The 22,147-nt window shown below is 55.3% G+C and overlaps 2 protein-coding genes across 3 annotated transcripts; both read left to right on the forward strand.

Moving 5' to 3' along the window:
* Window positions 1-1,102: 1,102 nt before the first annotated feature.
* Window positions 1,103-11,772, forward strand: gpatch1 (G patch domain containing 1). Of its 2 annotated transcripts, none has more exons than XM_042340473.1 (20): window positions 1,103-1,219; window positions 1,841-1,972; window positions 2,393-2,478; window positions 2,629-2,789; window positions 3,223-3,323; window positions 3,779-3,837; window positions 4,338-4,580; window positions 4,874-5,024; window positions 5,116-5,195; window positions 5,688-5,892; window positions 6,800-7,060; window positions 7,971-8,149; window positions 8,358-8,485; window positions 8,651-8,799; window positions 9,050-9,228; window positions 9,419-9,596; window positions 9,778-9,912; window positions 10,196-10,329; window positions 10,479-10,576; window positions 11,010-11,772. In XM_042340473.1, exons 1-19 carry the CDS (start codon window positions 1,138-1,140, stop codon window positions 10,545-10,547), a joined length of 2,712 nt encoding a protein of 903 aa, XP_042196407.1. In that variant the 5' UTR covers window positions 1,103-1,137; the 3' UTR covers window positions 10,548-10,576; window positions 11,010-11,772. The 2 variants fall into 2 exon arrangements, with proteins under 2 accessions (XP_042196407.1, XP_042196408.1); XM_042340474.1 differs by having other exon boundaries at window positions 10,199-10,329.
* Window positions 11,773-12,949: 1,177 nt separating this feature from the next.
* LOC103188102 (WD repeat-containing protein 88) lies at window positions 12,950-21,614 on the forward strand. The gene is made up of 11 exons (XM_007907951.2): window positions 12,950-13,101; window positions 13,953-14,063; window positions 14,294-14,382; window positions 14,524-14,587; window positions 16,592-16,730; window positions 17,205-17,334; window positions 18,284-18,465; window positions 18,801-18,883; window positions 19,311-19,379; window positions 19,864-19,956; window positions 21,327-21,614. The coding sequence occupies exons 1-11, from the start codon at window positions 12,997-12,999 to the stop codon at window positions 21,432-21,434; spliced, it is 1,173 nt and encodes a 390-aa protein (XP_007906142.2). The 5' UTR covers window positions 12,950-12,996; the 3' UTR covers window positions 21,435-21,614.
* Window positions 21,615-22,147: the final 533 nt, after the last annotated feature.

Raw genomic sequence — 22,147 nt, forward strand, 5'->3', positions numbered from 1 at the left:
CCCACCATTGGTGGGCCTTTAGCCACTCTGCCCCCCCCTCTGGAATTCCATCCTGCAGTCCCCCTGGCTCGGCCCCTCTCTTGCCTCCTTCAAATCTTGTCTCAAGACCCTCCTCTTCGACCGTGCCTTTGGTTAATCTCCTCCTCCCCTACCCTCCACCCAACCCCGATCCCACCCCCAGCTCGGGTCCCAAACTCTGATTGTCCAGCGCCTTGGGACGTCCTCCCGTCGTGAAAGGCGCTTTACACATGTAATTTTGTTGTTGTTGTCAGGAATTTTGTGATTCTGGAGTCCTGTAGCTCAGTGGTTAGAGCACTCGCTTTGCAAGTGAGAGACCTGAGTTCAATTCCAGGCAGAGGGCGAAACCTTGGGCAAGTTTCCTTACTCCACACAGAGCCTAATAATAATCCTCCAAAACCAATAAAAACAATAATAAATTGGTCATTTTCAATCTACGACTGTTTGTGGGACATTGCTGTGCACAATTGGCTGCCGCGTTCGCCCACAAATATACAGTCAATTCACTTTACAGTGTGTTCTGTGAAGCGCTTTGGGACGTCCTCCCGACGTGAAAAGCGCTATATCAAATGCAAGGATTATTATTATTATATTATTCTGCAACAAACGGGCAGTGAATATTGACTGAGGTTGTGAATGTGCAGAGAAGCAGCGCCCTCTGGCGGGGACGCGGGGAGCAGCGCCCTCTGGCGGGGACGCGGGGAGCAGCGCCCTCTGGCGGGGACGCGGGGAGCAGCGCCCTCTGGCGGGGACGCGGGGAGCAGCGCCCTCTGGCGGGGACTCGGGGAGCAGCGCCCTCTGGCGGGGACGCGGGGAGCAGCGCCCTCTGGCGGGGACTCGGGGAGCAGCGCCCTCTGGCGGGGACGCGGGGAGCAGCGCCCTCTGGCGGGGACTCGGGGAGCAGCGCCCTCTGGCGGGGACGCGGGGAGCAGCGCCCTCTGGCGGGGACGCGGGGAGCAGCGCCCTCTGGCGGGGACGCGGGGAGCAGCGCCCTCTGGCGGGGACGCGGGGAGCAGCGCCCTCTGGCGGGGACGCGGGGAGCAGCGCCCTCTGGCGGGGACGCGGGGAGCAGCGCCCTCTGGCGGGGACGCGGGGAGCAGAGGCCACGGTAGACCAACAATGGCGGCTCTGGACGCGGACAGTGAGGAGGAGGCGGGGGAATGGCCGCTTTGCGGGACTCCGCTGGAGCCGCTGCCAGAAGGTGGGTCACCCCGGGCCTGGGAGCCGGGCCGCCGCCTCGGAATCACGCGGGAGCCGCTCCAACTCCTGGCTCCAGGCCTCAGCCCCGCGCTTTCCCGGGGCCCGACCCCAGGCAGAAGGTCCCCGAGGCCGCGGCGCGGAGTGAGAGACTGTGGGGTGTAGTGACTGTGACTGTGTCCAGAACAGCTCCACCGGGACCTGACCCTGAACTCCGCGCCTCCATCAGCCGAGTCCTCGCCGCCTCCACCGGATCCTCTCCCGGTCCACACGCGCTCTGACACCTCTCTCTCTGACCTCCTCACTCCCCAAACCCACCGCCGCCGCCTGTGCGGCCCTCGGGCCCTCCAATCCACCATTGGTGGCCACACTTTCAGCCACTGCGCCCCAACACTCTGCAACGCTCTCCCTCAGTCCCTCCGCCTCACCCCCTCCTTCCCCCATCTTCAGGTCATAGCTCTTTGACCTATGGACACCTTCTCCGGTTCGGTACCAAACTGCTGTTCGCTCCGAGGTTCTCCCCTCCGGTGACGGGCGCTGTGTAAATGTCGGTCAATGTTGGTTGAGTGTCGCGGTGACTGTGACTGTCCGGTGACCACAGTGATGGTCTGTATTGTGTCGGCAGACGCTGTGGACAGGAAGAAGCCGCTGCAGGAGCAGACGGTGAGAGACGAACGTGGGCGTTACCAGCGTTTCCACGGAGCCTTCACCGGAGGCTTCTCTGCCGGTTATTTCAACTCCGTGGGCTCCCGAGAAGGTGAGGAATGCCAGAGGCCGGAGTCCTGCAGCTCAGTGGTTAGAGCACTCGCTTTGCGAGTGAGAGACCTGAGTTCAAGCCCAGGCAGAGGGCGAAACCTCGGGCAAGTTTCCTTACTCCACACAGAGCCTAATAATAATCCCTCCAAAACCAAAAACAATAATAAATTGGTCATTCTCAATCTACGACTGTTTGTGGGACATTGCTGTGCGCAATTGGCTGCCGCGTTCGCCCACAAATATACAGTCAATTCACTTTACAGTGTGTTCTGTGAAGCGCTTTGGGACGTCCTCCCGACGTGAAAAGCGCTATATCAAATGCAAGGATTATTATTATTATTATTATCTGTTAATTACCGTGAACACGCGGTGCAGCGCGGTGCCGGTGAGGTTGGGCGGTGACTGTACACGTTATCTTTAGGTTGGACGCCGGCAACCTTTGTGTCATCACGGCAACAGAAAGCTGAGACTCAGCAATACCGGCCGGAAGATTTCATGGACGAAGAGGTGAAAAAATCTGATCCTCAGTGAGAGCTTGTGGTGGCCCCCACTCCCCCTGGTCCCGCTCCGACTCCCCCGGCCCCGCTCCGACTCCCCCGGCCCCACCCTGACTCCCGGCCCCACCCTGCCCCGTGCTGACTGCGTTGTGTTTTGAAGGATTTGAACGAACATGGAATTGCACCAACACGGATCAGCACCAGGGAGAGCTTCGCCTCCAAGTCCACTGACAAAATCCGGGACAAGGCGCGAGCGTTGGCTGCGGTGACAGCACCAATCCCGGAAGCCACCATCCTGGACGATTTGATATCCCCGGCAAAGTGAGTGTGTTCCCGGGGCTCAGACAGCCTGCTTGCTAGGGGCCAGGCAGTGGGGAAAGCCGGGAGTGGTCTCTATGTTACATTGGGTCACAAGGCATCAATTTATAACATGGTCAGAATGCAGGAGGAGGACGATAATGATGGGTCAAAAAATCAATAACAACTTGCACTTATATAGCGCCCTCCACGCAGAGCAGCGTCTCAGAGCTTTCCAGAGGGGGAGCCTGACTCTGTGCTGGGGGGGGGGAGGTGGCCGTAAGCACGGTCGAAGAGGAAGGTTTTCAGGCGGCACTTAAAAAAGGAGAGAGAGGGGGCAAGGCGGAGGAGGTTGGAGAGGTTGGGAGGTGCCAGGGAGTGAAGGGATTTGAACACGACTGTGATGGTGGTGGTTGTTGGCAAACGTAGAGTGACAGTAATTGTAAGTGTTTTACAGGGAGACCCTGGGGGTGCAGTTACTACGCAGAATGGGCTGGAAAGAAGGTCAGGGGCTCGGGCCACGGGTGGGGAGGAAACGACATCAACGTCAAAAACTCGGTGAGGAATGCCCCCTCCGCATAATCTCCCCCCCCGCACCATCCCCCCCTCCGCACCATCCCCCCCTCCGCACCATCTCTCCCCCCGCACCATCCCCCCTCCGCACCATCCCCCCGCCCCGCACCATCTCCCCCCCCGCACCATCTCCCCCCCGCACCATCTCCCCCCCCGCACCATCTCCCCCACCGCACCATCCCCCCGCCCCGCACCATCTCCCCCCCCGCACCATCTCCCCGCCACACCATTCCCCCCGCCGCACCATCTCCCCCCCCCCCCCACACCATCTCCCCCACCCCCTGCACCCCACCCCGCACCATCTCCCCCTCCCGCACCATCTCCCCCACACCCCACTCTGCCCGCGCACACACATCCCAGCATCTCCCTCCCACCTCCACACACAGATGCACTGGGAGTTAGGCCGGGCCTTTTGCTAACCTGCTATTTCTCCGCGGCAGGTGCTATTGTGGAGATTTACGGCTGTGCGTTGCCGGCCACCGGCTCAGATGGGTCCCAGGTGAGTTCCGGGCGTGTCTGCTGCCTTCCCCACTTGCTCGTAGCATCCTGACATCCGGCGGGCTGTGTGCCTGGGATCGGGATTGGGATTTGAATGTGCTCCTGCTCACAGTGTCCTGAGCTGATTCAATCTCTCACGCTCTCACCTTCTGGTCAAAGATTGTGGGTCCAAAGCCCCAGCTTAGGGCCTTGAGCTGCAGGCCTGGCTGACACTCAATTGTCTGAAATGCTGTTGTTTGGCTGAGAGGTTAAGTGTGGTCCTGTCTGTCTGTGTATCAGCGATGCCGTGACACTATTGGAAAAGAAACAGGATTTTCTCGGGTCACCTATTTCTCCCTCATTCACTTCCTGTATGGGATGCTGATGTGAACGGATAACTGTCAGTTAGCTGCAGCCAAACACTGACTGATTACTGTGAGGTGCTCTGTGATGTGGGATACGCTGTATGAGATGGCAGGAGTTTATTGTGTACAAACTGCTAGTTCTGTGTCTGACCCCCAGGAGGAAGACGATGATCAGCCCAATAACGTGACGTTTGCCCCGAAGGATGTGATTCCGGTTGTGTTTAGTGTGAAGGATGATCGACACGGATTAGGTTACAGCGGGCTGGACCCCAGCCTCGCCCTGTACACAGCGGCCCCTCGCGGAGACCCTCACCTGCTGGACCTAGGCTCAGAGAGGGCACGCTCTCTACTGGGCGACATTCACTCCAGCAAAGGCCGGAAACTGGGCATCACCGGGCAGGTACGTGGCTGAGGTCACACAAACTGTGCGCTGTTCATGGGGTGACAACAACAACAACAACAGGTTGCATTTACGCAGCGCCTTTCACTTTGGGAGGATGTCCCAAGGCTCCTGACAGTCAGGGACTTGGACCCGAGCTGGGGGTTGGGTTCAGGAGGGGGTGGAGGGTGGGGAGGTTGGGGGTTGAAAGGTGACTGAAGGCACGGCTGAGACACGTGCGGTGTGTGTTCTCGGTGGGTGGGGGGGGCGTGGCTGCTGTGTTCTTGGGAGTGATGTGTGCTCTCTGTTCTCAGGGGTTTGGAGTGGGGGCTCTGGAGGAGGAGGATGAGGATGTTTACGGCACAGACTCCCTGGCGAGGTACGACCACGTGCTGGGGGAGGAGGAACCTGGGGACAGGCTGTATGGCTGGACGGCCCCTCGACACGACCGGGCGGCAATGAGAGGTAACCAGGGCCTGGGACACTGTGCTTATTATGGGATGGCCATCTCCAAACCACTGCTCCAGGCTAAACAACACTTGGGATTTCATTCCAGGTTCAGCTCAGAGCTCAGCATTCCTAGGGAAAGTGGTGGAGGGATTCTCTCCCACAACACAACCAGCTGCTCCCAGACAGGTCAGTCTGCCAGGGGCCGAGAGGGAGAGGCTAGCAAGGGGGAGGGGGCGATGATGGTGGGGGGGGTGGGCTAGGGTGGCCAATGCTGGTGAATGCTCTCTCCGGTGTAGGAGGGGGCAGGAAGAGGGAGGGGCTGGTAGTTAGGGAGGGGCTAACTGGGGAGGGGCTTGCAGGCCAGGGGAGGGGCTAGTGGGGGCCGTGCTGGTGGGTTATTGAATGCTCTGCTGGGGGGGGCAAGGAGAGGGTGGAGCTGGTGGTCGGAAAGGGGTGTGGGGGGGCTAGTGGGGTGGGGAGGAGCTAGCAGGACAGGGAGGTGCTAGCAGGGCGGGGGGGGTGGCGGGGGCTAGCAGGCTGTGGGGAGGGCTAGCAGGGGGGAGGGGCTAGAAGGGTGGTGGGGGCTAGCAGGCTGTGGGGAGGGCTAGAAGGGTGGTGGGGGCTAGCAGGCTGGGGGCGGTGACTGCGAGCTGCTGAATGTTCTCTCGGTCTGTACAGGTGTACGAGGCCCCTGAGCTGCCGCGGGGTTACAGCCCGTTCCATTACTTCAGGCCTGTGGTTACTTCGGGGCTCGGCAGCTCGGCCCTGGCACAGGCTCTGCAGGCGTCCAGCGGACAGCTCAGCACCGAGCCCACAGCCACCGGCCGGCACCAGCTCACCGCGGCTCACAGACAGCAGTGCCTGGGGGAGGCCCCATTGCCAGGTACCAGCCAACAACTGCCCGGCCACACCCTGTCACCCCCCACCCTCACACACCCCGTCACTCCCTCACACACCCCGTCACTCCCTCACACACCCCGTCACTCCCTCACACACCCCGTCACTCCCCCACCCCTCACACATGCCATCACCCCCCACCCCTCACACACCCCGTCACCCCCCACCCCTCACACATGCCATCACCCCCCCACCCCTCATACATGCTGTCACCGCCCCACCCCTCACACACCCTGTCACCCCCCCACCCCTCACACAACCTGTCACCCCCCCACCCCTCACACACCCTGTCACCCCCCCAACCCTCACACACCCCGTCACCCCCCACCCCTCACACACCCCCACCCCTCACACATGCCATCACCCCCCCACCCCTCATACATGCTGTCACCCCCCAACCCTCACACACCCTGTCACCCCCCCACCCCTCACACACACCTTCACCCCCCCACCCCTTACACACCCTTTCACCCCCCCCACCCCTCACACACCCCGTCACCCCCCAACCCCTCACACACCCCTTCATCCCCCCACCCCTCACATACCCCGTCACCCAGCAGTAAGTAGGAACCCATTTGTTAATTGATTGGCAGATCGCTTTTCTGGGAGTAATAATCCCTTCAAAAATAATAATATGGTCACTTAATGAACGACTGTGTGTGAGACAATCTGTACACAATTGTCTGCCACATTTCTCCCACAAAATATACAGTCCCTACACTCTTCAGTATATTCTGTGAAGCACTTTGAGATGTCTCAATGACGTGATTAGGCACTATATCAAATTTAAGGATTATTATTATTAGTGGCCGAGGTTTCAGACACTCACACGCGACTGTTGGTGTTGCTGATGAGCGCTGGGGGCCGTGACTGATCGCTGTTCCCTTCACCAGGTCCCAGCTCTGTGTTTGACCTCCTAACTGAAAAGGACAAGGAGCGACTGAAGGAGGCGCAGCAGAGAGGTGCCCAGCCCGGTGCCCGTGCTCCATTGCCTGTCCGGCCGGCACTGACGGGTCCCTGGCATACACCAGCTTCCAGCGACTCTCTGCACCTGGAGCCTGGAGTGACCGGACAGTTTAAACCCTTCGTAAAGCTGCCTGAGAAACAGAGGAGATATGAGATGTACCTAGAGAGGCTTCAGGCCGGACGCAGCGGTAAGTTACTAACAACTGCTGACAGGTGCTCTGCGCTGTGTGCTCCATGTGTACTGTCGATTAGTGATCACTTTCCCTCTCATACCCCCACCTCCCACTTGGTCACTCAATCCATGACTGTTTGTGGGACGCTGCTGTGCGCAATTGGCTGCCGTGTTTTGCCCACAAAATATAGTCAATCCACTTTACAGTATATTCTGTGAAGCGCTTTGAGATGTCTTGAAGATGTGATAAGGCGCTATATCAAATGCAAGGATTATTATTATGATTATTGTTAGGATTATTATTATTACGCCGCTGACACTATCACCATTCATGGCTTCATGTCAACACCTCACTGAGCCAATCCGAAACCTCGGTGCACTTTCGCCCCTCAGCTATCCTTCAAACCCCACATTCGTGACCCTTTCCACCTTTCCACACCTCCGCAACATTGCCTACCTCCACCACTGCCTCTCATCGCAGGCCACCGAGACCCTGATCCACGCTAACATCATGTTCCGGCTTGACTACACCAACTGCCTGCTCACTAGGCTTCCCAACTCTTTCCTCACAAACTGCAGATTATCAGAACTCTGCAGCTCGTGTCCTCTCCCACACCAGGCTCCGGGAACCTGTCGCCCCCATTCTTGCCCTGCTTTACTCATGCCTCAGAGAATCGAATACAAAACCCTCATTCTCACCTTCAAAGCCCTCCATGGTCTTGCTCCCCCCACCTCTCCGACCTCATAACCCCGAATCAGCCAGTCCACTCCTTCCGTTCAGCAGATTATTATTATGATTATTATTATGATTATTGTGATTATGGTTATAATGATTATGATTGTTGTGATTATTATGAATATTGTTATGATTATTATGATTATTATTATGACTGTTATTATGATTATTATGACTGTGCTGTGAGCAGATGCACTGGACAGCTGCCTGGATGCCAGTCAGACGGAGTGGGAAAGGGGCCGGGAACGGGAGGAGTTTGTGCGATCAGCAACTCTGTTCCAGCCGGTCAACACCGCCCTCGCCTCGCGTTTCACTCATGCCCGGGTCGAGGACAGTGTGGACACCGTGGAGGTTCCTGCGGAGCAGGAGGTAACATCGAGCCAGGGCAGTGTGGGAGCCCAATGTGTGATTAGTGTCTCTGTCTTACTAACTCTCTGTTCCACTCATTCACAGTCTGTTCTGTGTCTGCCTCACTCTCTGCCTTTCTCTCTCTCTCTCTCTCTCTCTGACTGTCTGTCTTTCTCGCTCTCTCTCTTTCTGTCTCTCTCTCTTTGACTCACTCTCTCTCTCCACACAGGGTGATGTTGATGACAAAGAGGTGGCTGTGAAGATGAAGCTATTCGGGCAGCTCACCAGGGACACGTTTGAGTGGCACCCGCACACAGTGCTGTGTAAACGCTTCAACGTCCCCGACCCCTACCCCGGGTATGTAACATCCCCGTCACACCTCCCCGTCACACACACACCCAACATACACACCCCTGTCACACCCCAGGTATCCCCCGGGAAGGACGTATCACTGTTGCATTGTGCCGTGGGGAGGTGGGGATCTGGGAGACGGGGCTGACTGTTGTGGGTTTGTCTCCGCAGGGCACCGCTGGTCGGGCTGCTCAAAGTCAAACGTGACAAGTTCTCGGTGTTTAATTTCTTGACTGTGCCCCAGAACCCCCCTGACCCGGCTGTGTCAGCCTCACCCACAGCCCCCGCCCCAGCCACCGCCCCGGCTCCAAACTGTATCCGTGAGTGTCAGCAATGTCAGGGTGTCCATGTGAGTGTCTGTGTCAGTATGTTTGTCAGTGTGGCTGTGTGTGTGTGACTGTGTGTGTGAATGTGTGTAACTGTATGACTGTATGTGTGACTGTTTGTGTGTGTGTGACGAGTGTGTGTGTGACGAGTGTGTGTGTGACTGTGTGTGAGTGAGTGTGTGTGTGACTGTGTGAGAGCATGACTCCTGCCTCCTGTAGCTGAGTCTCTGATGTCGCTCCTCAGGCTCCAATCCGAGGAGACGTTCCAGGTGGGATGTGTCAGCCGAGGAGAAGGAGAAGGAGAAAGATTCCATCAGTGAATTCTTGACGTTAGCCCGAACAGGAACACCCCCAGGACCCCATCCAAACCCACGCGGCGAGTCGGGGGTGGAGCCAGAGAGCACGGAGCCCCTCCCCAAGGAGGTGCAGTCCTGAGGCAGCTCCAGTCCATACTAATGACCTGCCGCCCCCACCCCATCACTCTGCCCCGCTCCCCCGCCCTCTCTCCACCGTTGTTCCACCCCCGTGTCACTCTGCCTCAGCTCTCTGCCGCGCCCTGTGGCACTGTGGCCCCGCCCTGTCAGTTTACATTTTCACATTTTGCTTCTTGCAGATGGACGTTGAGAGGGAACTGGAGGAGAGCAGACCATCGATAGACTTGTTCAAAGCCATCTTCGCAAGCTCGTCAGATGAAAAATCATCTTCCTCTTCCTCAGAGGACGAGGAGGAAGAGGAGGAAGCAGTCACAGAAGCTGCTGTAGCCACACCCCATCCCTGCCCAGACCCCACAGGTCAGCTCAACTGCCTGTCTCACACGGTCATTCAGCTGTACTGTGATAGCATAAAAAGGGTCTCTAACCCTGACCTGGGAGTGTGGATGCACAGTATAGAGAGAGCTTTGCTGAGATGCTGTGTAGGTGTAATGTTGAGCTGTACATTTAGACTGAAAGTTGTTGTCAATCCCACATTTAGGGAAGCAGCAAGGATGTAGGCCACAGGAAGCGGAGTCTCGGGAGGTGGGGTCCAGGCCTGTGGCGGCACCGGGTGGGGAGCAGGAAGCGGCTGAGGAGGAGTTCGGGCCTAAGCTTCCGCCAGCACATCTCTGTGGTGAGTGTCATAAAGTGTCTCCATGTTCCCAGCCTTGCCATCCACTGTGACCAGTAATACAACACATCAAAACCTCTCTCTCACGTGGAGGGACCGACTTCCTGTGTGTAGTGACTGACCGTGCAGTGACTGACCAATAGGAGTGTGTCTGGTAGGTGAATGTTATACTCAAGAGCAGGTGAGTTACATACCCGAGTGCTGCTGTCTTCCTTCCTGCCCAGGATTGACTGTGGCAGTGAGGAGCTATTGTGTGTTTGTGCTTAGGGATTGTGTGTTTCACTAGGAGCTGCAGGTGCTGCCCTGGGGAGCGAGACTCAGACACCACAACCATCGGCCTCCGTTCAGCACAAAGAGAAACAGAAAAAAAAACACAAAGAGAAGCACAGGGGAAGGAAAGACCCCAAGCACAAGAAGAAGGTTAGTGATCCATCCCCAGTCTTATCCCAGTCTGATATGACTTTGTGTGTATGTCACGTGCCTGATGTGAGGGGTGGGTGTGCGCGGGGGTGGCAGTAAGGGAGTGGATTGTGGGTCTGTGATGACTTGATATACCTTCTTTCCTCCAGAAAAAAAAGCACAAGAAAGAGCATCACCGAAGCCGGCCGAGGGAGTGGGAGCAGCTCGGGGGACAGTGAGGACCAGGGCCCTCGCTGCTGCTGAAGAAGTGAGTGAGGCTGCGCTGGTTCCAGCTCCTCCTAGTCACTCAGTGATTGCTGGAGGCCTGGAGGGAGAACTGCGGCAACCGAGTCAGCTGGAAGGGAAACCCTCTCCTCAGTTCCCTGGGACGGTACAGGTGGTAGTGTGTGTCTGCCCTGATCTAATAAACCGGTGAAACAGACTTGGTCCGGCGTGGAGGGCGCTATATAAATCCAAGTTGTTGTTGTGGTAACCTGAATGGCCTCCTGTTCGCACAAGTGTGAGCAGCTCCCGTGCACTGATTGCGTATATGTTGATTGTAATAAAAACTGAAGTCGTTGGGAACACACAGCAGATCAGGCAGCATCTATAGAGAGAGGAAAGTGAGTTAACGTTTCAAGTCAATGATCTTTCATCAGAACTGAAAAATGATATGTTGACTGTATTCTGCTTGTTCACAGATTGGAAGCTATTCCTGTGAAGCACCGAGTTTGTATCTATAGGTAGTGAGCGCTGTCTGATCGCTTTGTGAGGTTGGCTCTGCTCCTGACTCTCCTTGGCTCCCGGAGACTCTGCCACCATCCCAGGATCCAGTCACACAAGATCCCAGGCCACAGGCTTGGAAAAGAAGCAGTCCAGGAACACTTAATGCCAGCAAATCGACCCAGGGAAGCAGCCCAGGGTAGCTGGGCTCTGTTAATCATTTCAGCACTGGCTGTCCTACACTACACCAATCCGACAAATCATTTGGCCCTGGTGTGACCGGCAGGATCCTGGCCTTCAACTCCCCAAGGATTGCCGCTTGACTAATGGGTGACCATTGTTGGGTAGACATGACTTTCTGGTGAATTCCTGGGATAAATGTAACTATTTGCTGCTGTTGGATTTTATTTTGCTGCAGTGAAACTCTTACAGCACCCAAAGAGTTAATGGCACAATGGCCGGAAAACACCTGGAACAGGAGTTCACTAGTCTGCGTGTGAGAGTGTGCGCGTGTGTGTGGGTGGGTGTGTGTGTGTGGGTGGAGGGAGAGGACTTGACCCTTCTCTCCAGCTGAGTGACAGAATTCCTCCTGTTTCCGTCCCCTTTTCCCTGGGAATGACCTCTTCCTCAGAGAGGACTTGTATTTGAACAGAGAGTCTCGCCATATTGGAATATAAACCAGGATTGTGTGTACAAAGTTTTCTAGTGTCAGATGTTGCTGCAATAAATGCTTTAATTACACTGGTGCTGAATGTCTCAGAATTTAGCAGTGTCACGACTTGGTATTGGGGGGTGGGGGGGGGGGGTGGTGGGGGTGGTGGGGGGGGTGTGGGGGGGGGGGGGGGGGTGTGGGGGTGGGTGTGGGGGGGTTGGGGGTGTGGGGGGGTTGGGGTGTGGGGGGGTTGGGGTGTGGGGGGGTTGGGGGTGTGGGGGGGGGGGTTGGGGTGTGGGGGGGGTGTGGGGGGGGGGGTGGGGGGGGGGGGGGTGGGGGGGGGGTGTGGGGGGGGTTGGGGGGGGGGGGTTGGGGTGGGGGGGGGGGGGGGGGGGGGGGGGTGGGGGGTGGGGGGGGGGTTGGGGTGTGGGGGGGTGGGTGGGGGGGGGGTTGGGGGGTGGGGGGGGGTTGGGGTGGGGGGGGGGTTGGGGTGTGGGGGGGGGGGGTTGGGGTGTGGGGGGGTTGGGGTGTGGGGGGGGTTGGGGTGTGGGGGGTTGGGGTGGTGGGGGGTTGGGGTGTGGGGGTGGGGGGGGTTGGGGTGGGGGTGGGTTGGGGTGGGGGGTTGGGTATGGGTGGTGGGGGGGGGTGGGTGTGGGGGGGGTTCGGGTGTGGGGGTTGGGGTGTGGGGGGGGGTTGGGGGGGGGTTGGGGGTGTGGGGGGGGTTCGGGTGTGGGGGTTGGGGTGTGGGTGTGGGGGGGGGTTTGGGGTGTGGGGGGTTGGGGTGTGGTGTGTGGGGGGTTGGGTGTGGGGGGGGTTCGGGTGTGGGGGTTGGGGTGTGGGTGGGGGGGGTTGGGTGTGGGGGGGTTGGGGGTTGGGGTGTGGGTGTGGGGGGTGGGGTGTGGGGGGTTGGGGTGTGGGGGGGGTGGGGGGGGGTGGGGGGGGGTTGGGGGGGGGGGGGGGGGTTGGGGGTGGGGGGGGGTTGGGTGTGGGGGTGGGGTGGGGGGGTTGGGGTGTGGGGGGTTGGGGTGTGGGGGGGGTGTGGGGGGGTTGGGGTGTGGGGGGGTGGGGGGGGTGTGGGGGGGTTGGGGGTGTGGGGGGGGGTTCGGGTGTGGGGGGTGGTGTGGGGGTGTTGGGGGCTGTGAGCAGTGGCAGCGCCGCCATGTGGCGGACTGGGAACCTGAGCACGTGGGGCGGTCGCTATGGTAACGGCGGAACTCGGAGTAAACGTCAACTTCTGCTCTGCGTCACCTCTGCGCAGCCGCAGTGAGGCGGAGGCGCGTTGCTACGGCAGCGAGGACCGCGGAGCCGCCGCCATGTTGTCTCCCTGCCAACCGCACCCACTGGCTCTGGAGGAGCCGCAGGAGCCTCCGAACCCGCAGGATCCGAAAGAGGAGAGTCCGGACCAGAGCCTGGCCAAGGTTTGACCCCCCACCCTCCAGTGACCCCTCCACCCCACCCTCCAGTGACCCCTCCACCCCACCCTCCAGTGACCCCTCCACCCCACCCTCCAGTGCCCCAGGACGCCCAATCCTGTTTCTCTAATTCCACATTAGGTGCAGATTCTCAGGTTGGCAAGAGCCAAGGTTTGAGATCCCCAGGTTATGCCTTTGTGGGTAATTGTTGGAGTCTAATCAACTAAAACTGGATAGTTTGCCATTGAGAGCACTGCCTTAATAATAATAATAATAATCCTTGCGTTTGATATAGCACTCTTCACATCTTCTAGAGGTCTCAAAAGTGCATCACGGGATATACTGTAAAGTGAATTGACTGTATATATTTGTGGGCGAAATGCAGCAGCCAATTGCACACAGCAGTGTCCCACAAACAGTCATGGATTGAAAATGACAATTTATTATTGGGGTTTTTTCTTGAGGAATTATTATCAGGTGTGTGGAGTATGGAAACTTGCCCAAGGTTTCAACCTGCCGGGAATCGAACCCAGGTCTCTCACTTGCAAAGCGAATGCTCTAACCACTGAGCTACAGGACTCCAAGACTCCTTTGGACAGTCTTGCAAACTTCCTGCTGCTTGTCCAGCTAGGACCACTCTATCTGTTAGGGCTTTGGCTTGTAGGGTTAAGTGGTGGGAAGATCCTGCTTCCAGTGCCTGGTCTGCCCCTCCAAGTCCCTGCTGATGAGCCAGGCTGGCTGGTCTATCCTCAGCAGTGCCCTTGGCATCATGAGCCTGATGTGATAGACAGTGAATGAACAATGTGGGAATGACAGGGTTTGGGGATGCACAGACTCTTTACATTGTATTCCTGCAGATTCCGTACCGTATCTTCGAGGGACACACTGACGCTGTCACCAGCTGTCAGTTCTGTTTTGACAACACAAAATTTTTGACTTGTTCATTTGATAAAACAGCCAGACTGTGGGTGAGTTCAGCAAGTGCAGTACCCCAACCCCATTACACCTGAACCCCAAAACACTCCAACTCCATTACACCTGAACCCCAATACATCTGAATCCCAATACATCCCAACGCCAAAACATCCGAACCCCATAACACCCAAACCCGATAACACCTCAACTTCATTACATCTGAGATGTTATGTCTGAGACTTTGAGATATTATTTCTGAGGTTTGACGTTTGTTCTGCTCCAGGATGTGGCGAGTGGCACTACAGTTCAAGTTTATGAAGGTGATATCTCACAGCCACTCTCGGAGTGTTGCCTCAGTCCTGATGGCAAAAGGTGAGGTATTAATGCTGGTCACTGACGTTACAGATGATGTAATGCTGCCACGTTGCTACTTTAGCCAGAGTCCAGCGCCCGCTGATGCCAGCGATGTGTCGCCTGTGCCTCTCTGAACGACCTCTGTGCTTGCACCCACAGGCTTTTCACTTCCTCCTGGGACAGAACCCTGAAAGCCTGGGATGTAGAAACAGGAAAAGTTATTGTAGGTATTAAATATTCCTCCTGTAGGAGCTCGAGACTATGAATTCCTGTCCAATTGTTAAGTGTACATACTCACAGGCGTGTATTTAGGTGTGTGCATGTGTGTAGCTCTATAGCTCCTGTAGCCTAGTCTGTAGTCCTGTAGCTCAGTGGTTAGAGCACTCGCCTCACAAGCGAGAGACCTGGGCAAGTTTCCTTACTCCACGTGCCTGATAATAATCCCTCAAGTAAAAAAAACAAAAATTGGTCACTTCAAACCACGACAGTTTATGGAACACTGCTGCGCGCAATTGGTTGCAGCGTTTCACCCACAAATATACAATCAATTCACTTAACAGATAATTCTGTGAAGCGCTTTGATACGTCTAGAAGACATGAAAAGCGCTATATCAAATGCAAGGATTATTATTATTGGTATAACACTTTTCACGTCGGGAGGACGTCCCAAAGCGTCAGTGTTTCGGACCCGAGCTGGGGGTCGGGATCGGGGAGGGTGGAGGGCAGGTGGGGGAAGGAGGGTATTCAAAGGCATGATTGAAGAGGAGAGTCTTGAGATGGGTCTTGAAGGAGGAAAGGGAGGGGGGCGAGGCGGAGGGACTGCAAGATAGAGTTCCAGAGGGTGGGGCAGTGATTGAAGGCCCGTGTTTCATGTTATATATATGGGAGGGAACAGTAAATCTTTCTATGCTCCTACACAAGGAGAGAACTGAGTGCAAAGTCACTGGTGCAATGAATTATATTTCCTCCAAAAGGCTACTGTCACCAGCTGATGCCACCAGGGACCCAGACTGTGTGGTCAGAGATGTGTCCCTCCCTGGCAATGAGACTGAGGTGAGGGTAGGAGTGTACTGGTGCTGTGCTCTGCCTGGTCACTAGGAGGTGCTGGAGTTCCTGTCAATGATATACCATCTAACCCAGGAGTGGGCAAAATACGACCCGCGGGTCATATCTGTCCCGCCAAATGATTCTATCCGGCTCGTCATTGTGTCCAGCAATAAAAAAAATTATAGTTCGTTCAGTCCCAGAAAGTCGCAGAAATGTCGGATTTGAATCTGACCGGGAACATCAGCCAATCACACGGCTCATTTGTGCACACGTTCCCTTAGGTGCTGAATCAGGCTGACGCCAGAATGTACGGATCGGCAAATTTACAAACTCGAGCGCGGCAACCGCGGCAATACTTTTCACTGAGGAGGATGTTAATTCGAAATGAGTTTATGAAAGAAGCAGAAAGTGGATGCTAAAGGCCGAATATTCGACAAAGAATGGACTTCTAAATATTTTTTTTACCAGTGTGGGTGGAAAATAAAACAAATAAAATTAAAATAAATTAAAAAATAAAGTAAAGCAAGAAAATAAAAACAGTGTGCAGTTACAAAATAAAGTAAGCAATTTTGCATGTTTTTCACTGGCACTCGGAAGAGAGTTGTGATATCAAAGACACAGCCCAGTTGATAATTTTTATTCGAGGTATACCAAACATTTTGAGCTCACAGAAGAATTGGCATCAATGCAGTCAATGAAAGATACGACAACTGGAGAAGACTTTTTGGAGGCAGTAAATAAGTATTTCTTAAAATTAGGAGTGGAGTGGAAAAAATTGGTGAATGTGACCACCGATGGAAGCCCGAATCTGAAAGGCAAAAATGTTGGGTTACTGAAAATAATTCAAGATCAAGTCAAAGAAACAAATCCAGAACAGAATATTGTTTCTCTAAACTGTATTATCCTCCAAGAGGTCCTCTGTAAGAGTGTTCTAAAACTAAGTAATGTCATGGACACAGTTACGAAAATGGTCAACTACATTTGAGCAAGAGGATTAAACCACAGGCAATTTGTAACTCTGCTTGAGGAATTGGAATCCGAGCCCCAGTTGCTCTCTCTGTGATATTAGTGCAGGCAGCATAGGCAGACTGTGTGTGTGTGGCTCGGAGATGGGGGTGAGGGAGTGTGCTGATGTTACAGGTGTGTCTGTCCTCTAATCTCTCTCTCTCTCTCTATGCAGTGGTCGGTGCAGATGGGGAGCTTAGTGACGTGTTGTGATGTGTCTCAGGATGGGAAGCTTGTGGTGTCTGGCAGTGATTTAGACAACAGCGTCCTCATCAGCCATGCCCAGACGGGGGCAAAGATCGTGTATCTGCGAGGTGCCTGTTTTCTGATGAGATGCGTGAAGGTGGGGGAAAGTGGGAGGATATAGGACTGAGGTTCTCTTCGTAGCATTCTGGTCTCTGTGCAGAGTGGTGGCCACACCAGAAAGCTTTCCAAGTGTGTCAGACATCCATCTGGCAAAAAAAAATAATTCTGTGCGCATTACCAATCAAAGCCCAGCCCTGGCATGACTATTTCAAACCTAGCTACTAATTAGCTATTTACAGCACAGATAAAGGTCATTCTGTTCCAATTCTCTGGAATCTATCCATCTCCCAGCAGCCGCGGTTGGATAGATAATGGCAGGAGTGGTGAAGCTCAGCGCAGCTCATTGCAGAGAGAAAATGATAGGACTTCAGTCCTCAATTGAGTGTGTTGTGGCACACCATCCCTGGTGGCTGACCAACCCACAGGCTCCAGCTGGCTAAACACAGAGGAGAATTCTCACAGCTTCTCCCGTTCTCTCACAGAGCATCACCAGGGTTCTGTCATGAGTTGCTGCTTCGATCCGGAAATACATCACGTAGCAACCTCATCATGTGACAAGACTGTCCTCATCTGGGACCTGGTGGCTCAGAAAACAACAATCACCTTAAAGAAGTAAGACATCTTTTATACAGGGCCGTGACAACAACAACAAAATTACATTTATAGCTCTAGAGGAGGGCGTTTCCAGCCTTTCACGTCGGGAGGACGTCCCAAAGCGTTGAACAGTCAGGTGTCGGGTCCCGAGCATGGGGGAGGAGTAGTGTAGGGGTGAGAGAAGGCAGAGAATGGGAGGGCGACCGAAGGCACGATCGAAGAGAAGGGTCTTGAGATCCGCCTTGAAGGAGGCAAGGGAGGAAGCGAGGCGAAGGGACTGTGGGATGGAGGTCCAGAGTGTGGGGGCAGAGAGGCTGAAAGTCCGGCCACCGATGGTAGGATGGGTCAGGTGGGAGACATGGAGCAGGCCGGAGCCCGCTGAATGGAGGGAGTGGGCAGGTTGGTAGGGAGTCAGCAGGTCAGAGAGGTAGGAGGGAGCGAAGCCATGGATGGCCTTGAAAGTGAGGACAAGGATCTTGAATTCGATCCTCTGGGGGATGGGGAGCCAGTGGAGTTGGGCGAGGGTGGGAGTGATGGGGTCAGAGCCTGGTGCATGAGAGAACATGAGCTGCAGAGTTTTGGATGATTTGCAGCCTGTGAAAGGAAGAGTTGGGAAAGCCGATGAGGAGGGAGTTCACGTAGTCGAGCCTTGATGTGACGAATGCGTGGGTGAGGGTTTCGGTAGCCTGAGGGCTCTGACACCCCTTATATGGGGTGCTGCACCCCTTACGGATCGGGGGGCATGGGACTTTATAAAGAGGAAATTCTCCTGGCTTTTACTGACTCAGCTGATGTGGTCCCAGTTTAGGGCGGGAGGTGTAACTGGCCTCGGGATCTGGGCACGGAGACATCTTCTTGTCTGTGAGTCAGGGTGAGTCCCTCACTCAGGGCTTCCCTCCAGCTGGGAGTGGGAGGATGGAGGGAGGAGGATGGACGGAATGAACTCACGGACTTGCTCCTCCCCCAGGCACAGCAGCGTGGTGTCTGACTGCTGCTTCAGCCACAAACTGAACAGCCTATGCACCGCGTCCTGGGACAAGACCTTGCAGCTGTGGGACATCAAAACAGGCGAGTACCGGACCCGAGGGCCAATCAGCTTCATCGACGGGCATGATGGTTGCATCAGTTCCTGTGTGTTCTCACACGACGGTGAGTACCTGCTACACAACCAGTGTAACTCTTTCTACTGCGTCATCCCAGGGTCCGATCATCCCCCTCCACTGTGTGTAAACCAGTGTAAACACTGCGGCACAGATAATTTCTGTGTTATGCAGAGCCTTGAGTGTTGACCTGCCAGGGGCAACAACAATAACAACTGGCATTCATATAGCGCCCTTCACGCAGGGGAGCGTCCCAGAGAGCTTTGGGCAGTCACTCTCCCACAGGGTACAGAACTGGTTAGTTTGAGAGTGTTACAGTGCCGGTATGACAATGTTGGTCTTTGTGTTGAATGTTTACTCAGTTGCTGTGCTGCTGTGTTGCAGGTTCTCTGATCGTCGCTGGGGCCTATGATAAAACCATTTCCATCTGGGACTCAGCTCGAGCCTACAGGAAGCTCTTCCTCAAGGTGGAACCATTTAGTCATCACTCCAGAGCTGCGTCTCTACATGAATAGATCTCATGTCAGTGTAATGTGTGAACAAGCGAGTGAGAGCTCACTCACGTGCAGATCTGAGCACCCTCCAAGCGAGCTGACCGTCTGCTAACTCAGCGGCCAGCACCGTGAGGCCCATCTCTCCTGGGTCCGATGGCATTCTGAGAGTCAGAGGAGAGTTCCCGGTGCCTGAGCATTGCCATGCTGGGGACAGTGGGACTGGAGGCTGGCGCTGAAATTGTTGCTCTGCAATCATGCTTGGGGATCCTTGTCTTCAGGTCTGAGTCACCAGATCCCAGACAAGGAACCATCATGTCACATGCTGAAGTCACCACGTGATGCATTTCTGTGGTTACAGCTGCCTGAAGCCATCCATCCTTTTTTCCCTTTCCTCACACAGGGCCACAAGGACTGGGTGATGGATGTCGATCTCTCCTCTGACAGCAAGTGGATTCTCTCCGGTTGTAAGGTAATGCTTCTCACGGGTTGGTGTGTCTCTTCCTCGGTTCCCACAGTGCCTCCTGGCCACTTGCTCTGACTGTATCAGTCCTGGAGGCTGCTCACTGCAACTCGGAGACCCTCAGCTCTCCTTCAAGCTTTTCGCCTGCTCTTTGACCAGCTTACCTTCCACCTCAAGCTGACCATGTCAGCCATTGCAAACTCTATACATGGTGTCCTCTCACAGGCTCAGTCTATGGCTGTCTGATGGGATGGGAGGGAGCGGATAAGCTGTGGCTGTCTGATGGGGTGTAGTTGTTACTGTCTGATGGGGGAGTAGCAGTTACTGTCTGATGGGTGCGGTAGCTGTGGCTGTCTGATGGGTCGGGGTAGATGTGGTTGTCAGATGGGGGGGGGAGGAATCTGGGGAGAATCTTCAGGAATCTCGGGTTGTCCGGAGTGAATTCATTTATTGAAAGTTCCAAAGGAATTTTTACAGCATTGCAATTTTTCAGGATGCCACTTTGCGGATGTGGAATATTGAACGCATCAATAGTGTTGCCATCGTAAACATCGAGGATAAAGAGAAGGGCATGCGAGTTATCCAGGTATGTGTACAACAACAACAACAAGATTCCATTTATAAAGCGCCTTTCACGTCAGGAGGACGTCCCAAGGCGCTGCACAGTTGGGTCAGGACCCGAGCAGGGGGGAAATGGTCAGGGTGAGGGGAGGGGAGGGAGGGAGCGAGGAGGGGGGAAATGGTCAGGGTGAGGGGAGGGAAGGGAGGGAGCGAGAAGGGGGAAGAGAGTCGAGAGGGGAGCTGAAGGCACGGTCAAAGAGAAACGTTTTGAGACCGGCCTTGAAGGAGGAGAGGGAGGAAGCGGCGAAGGCACTGGGGGATGGAGTTCCAGAGCCTGGGGGCTGAGAGGCTGAAGGCCCGACCACCGATGGTAGGGCGGTTGGGGCGGGGGACGTGGAGCAGACCGGAGCCGGAGGAACGGAGGGTACGGGCAGGTAGGTAGGGGGATAGTAGGTCAGAGAGGTAGGAGGGAGCGATGGCCTTATAGGTGAGGATGAGGATCTTGAAATCAATCCTCTGGGGGATGGGGAGCCAGTGGAGGCGAGCGAGGGTGGGTGTGATGTGATCGCGAAGCCTGGTGCGGGACAGTACACAAGCTGCAGAGTTCTGAATGACCTGCAGCTTGTGGAGGGAGGTGGCTGGAAGGCCGGCGAGAAGAGAGTACCCATAGTCCAGCCTTGAGGTGATAAAGGCGTGGACCAGGGTTTCAGGGTGTACTTCATTGGGGTTCACTCTGGAATTCTATAGGAATAATAATAATAATCCTTTCATGTGATACAGCGCCTTATCATGTCTTCGAGATGTCTCAAAGCGCTTCACGGGATATACTGTAAAGTAAATTGTATTTTGTGGGTGAAACTCAGCAGCCAATTGTGCACAGCAGTGTCCCACAAACAGTTGTGAATCATTACAACCACTCCCATCCCCATCTAAATCCTTTCTGAAACTGCCTCCACTATTGGCTTTACTGTCTTCCTGGGAGTATTGTTCCACACAATTACCGCCCTCGACATGAAGTAGTTACTGCTCATCGTAGTTATTGGTTCCATTCGGAGTGACCGTGAGCTTGGGTGGATCTCTTGACCATGTTGGACGTTGGCGTGTGTGTGCACCTCTCCAGTGTAATCACCCCCACCCCTGTTGTTACCTGGCTGATCCCCAAAAAAGCAAATACTCGGAACTTGTTCTTCAGCCAAACGGTTCAGCAGTAATAAATCTAATTCCAGGTTTAAGCAGAGGGAAACTTTCAAACTGTAGCAAAGGTGCAGTGACACAGGGCGTCCTGCCACTGTAAAGTGCTGCTGGATGTTATTCTATGTGCGGAGTGCTATTTAAATTCAGGTTATCTTCAATGTGTGTGACTGATGTGTGCTCTCTCCCCACCCCACCCCCCAGTGCAAGCAGTGCAGAAGAAACTTCTCCATCTTCCAGCTGGACCTGGGAGCGCCCGTGCTCTGTGTCTTCTGCCGTCTGGGGATGCTCTCCTCCCCACCCGAACCCTGAACCTCCACCCCTCCCACAGGTGCCTCCTGGGGCTCATTCGGGTGAAGGTGCTGCAGAAACGCAAATTGTTGTTGTGTATTTTACTGGCATTTACCCCTCCCCCCTCCCTCCTCATGTGGTGCGTTGCCTGGATTTTTGTACAACTTGTGAATAAAATGAGACCTTGGTTACTAACATGAATGGATTCCAGTGGTATCCCATCCTGAGCTCCGGGCGGTGCCCACACTGCAGCTGCTCATTTACTGGGGGCAGGGAGTCATCCGATTCAGCTCCTATTAACCCTGCAAGCCAAAGCCCTAACGGGGAGGGTGGTCCTGGCTGGACAAGCAGCGGGAAAGCTGCCAGACAGCGCTCTCAATGACAAAGCTGTGTGGGTTAGAGTCCAGCAGTTACCCCAACGCACACTCTGGGCTCCCCCCGAGCCTTGGCTCTTGCCAACCTGCGCCTAATACTCTCCGGAACTAGGTAAGCGGGAGGCCTCCCTCCAGGGAGAGAGAGAGCGCATTCCATCGCAACAATCCATCTCTGGGATTTCCATGTGTCGGTGGGATGTATGGAAACCTGTTTGGTTTGGAGACTCTTAAGCAGGTGATGGGTTTCCGCAGGTGTCAGACACTCGGCTGAGCAAAAAAATTGCTTACATGGGGGGAAGGGGCAGCCTGGGGGTGGGGGGGGGACAGCCTGGGGGGAAGGGGCAGCCTGGGGGTGGGGGG

The sequence above is a fragment of the Callorhinchus milii genome, unplaced genomic scaffold, assembly GCF_018977255.1.
Source record: "Callorhinchus milii isolate IMCB2004 unplaced genomic scaffold, IMCB_Cmil_1.0 Scaffold14, whole genome shotgun sequence".
Taxonomy (NCBI): domain Eukaryota; kingdom Metazoa; phylum Chordata; class Chondrichthyes; order Chimaeriformes; family Callorhinchidae; genus Callorhinchus; species Callorhinchus milii.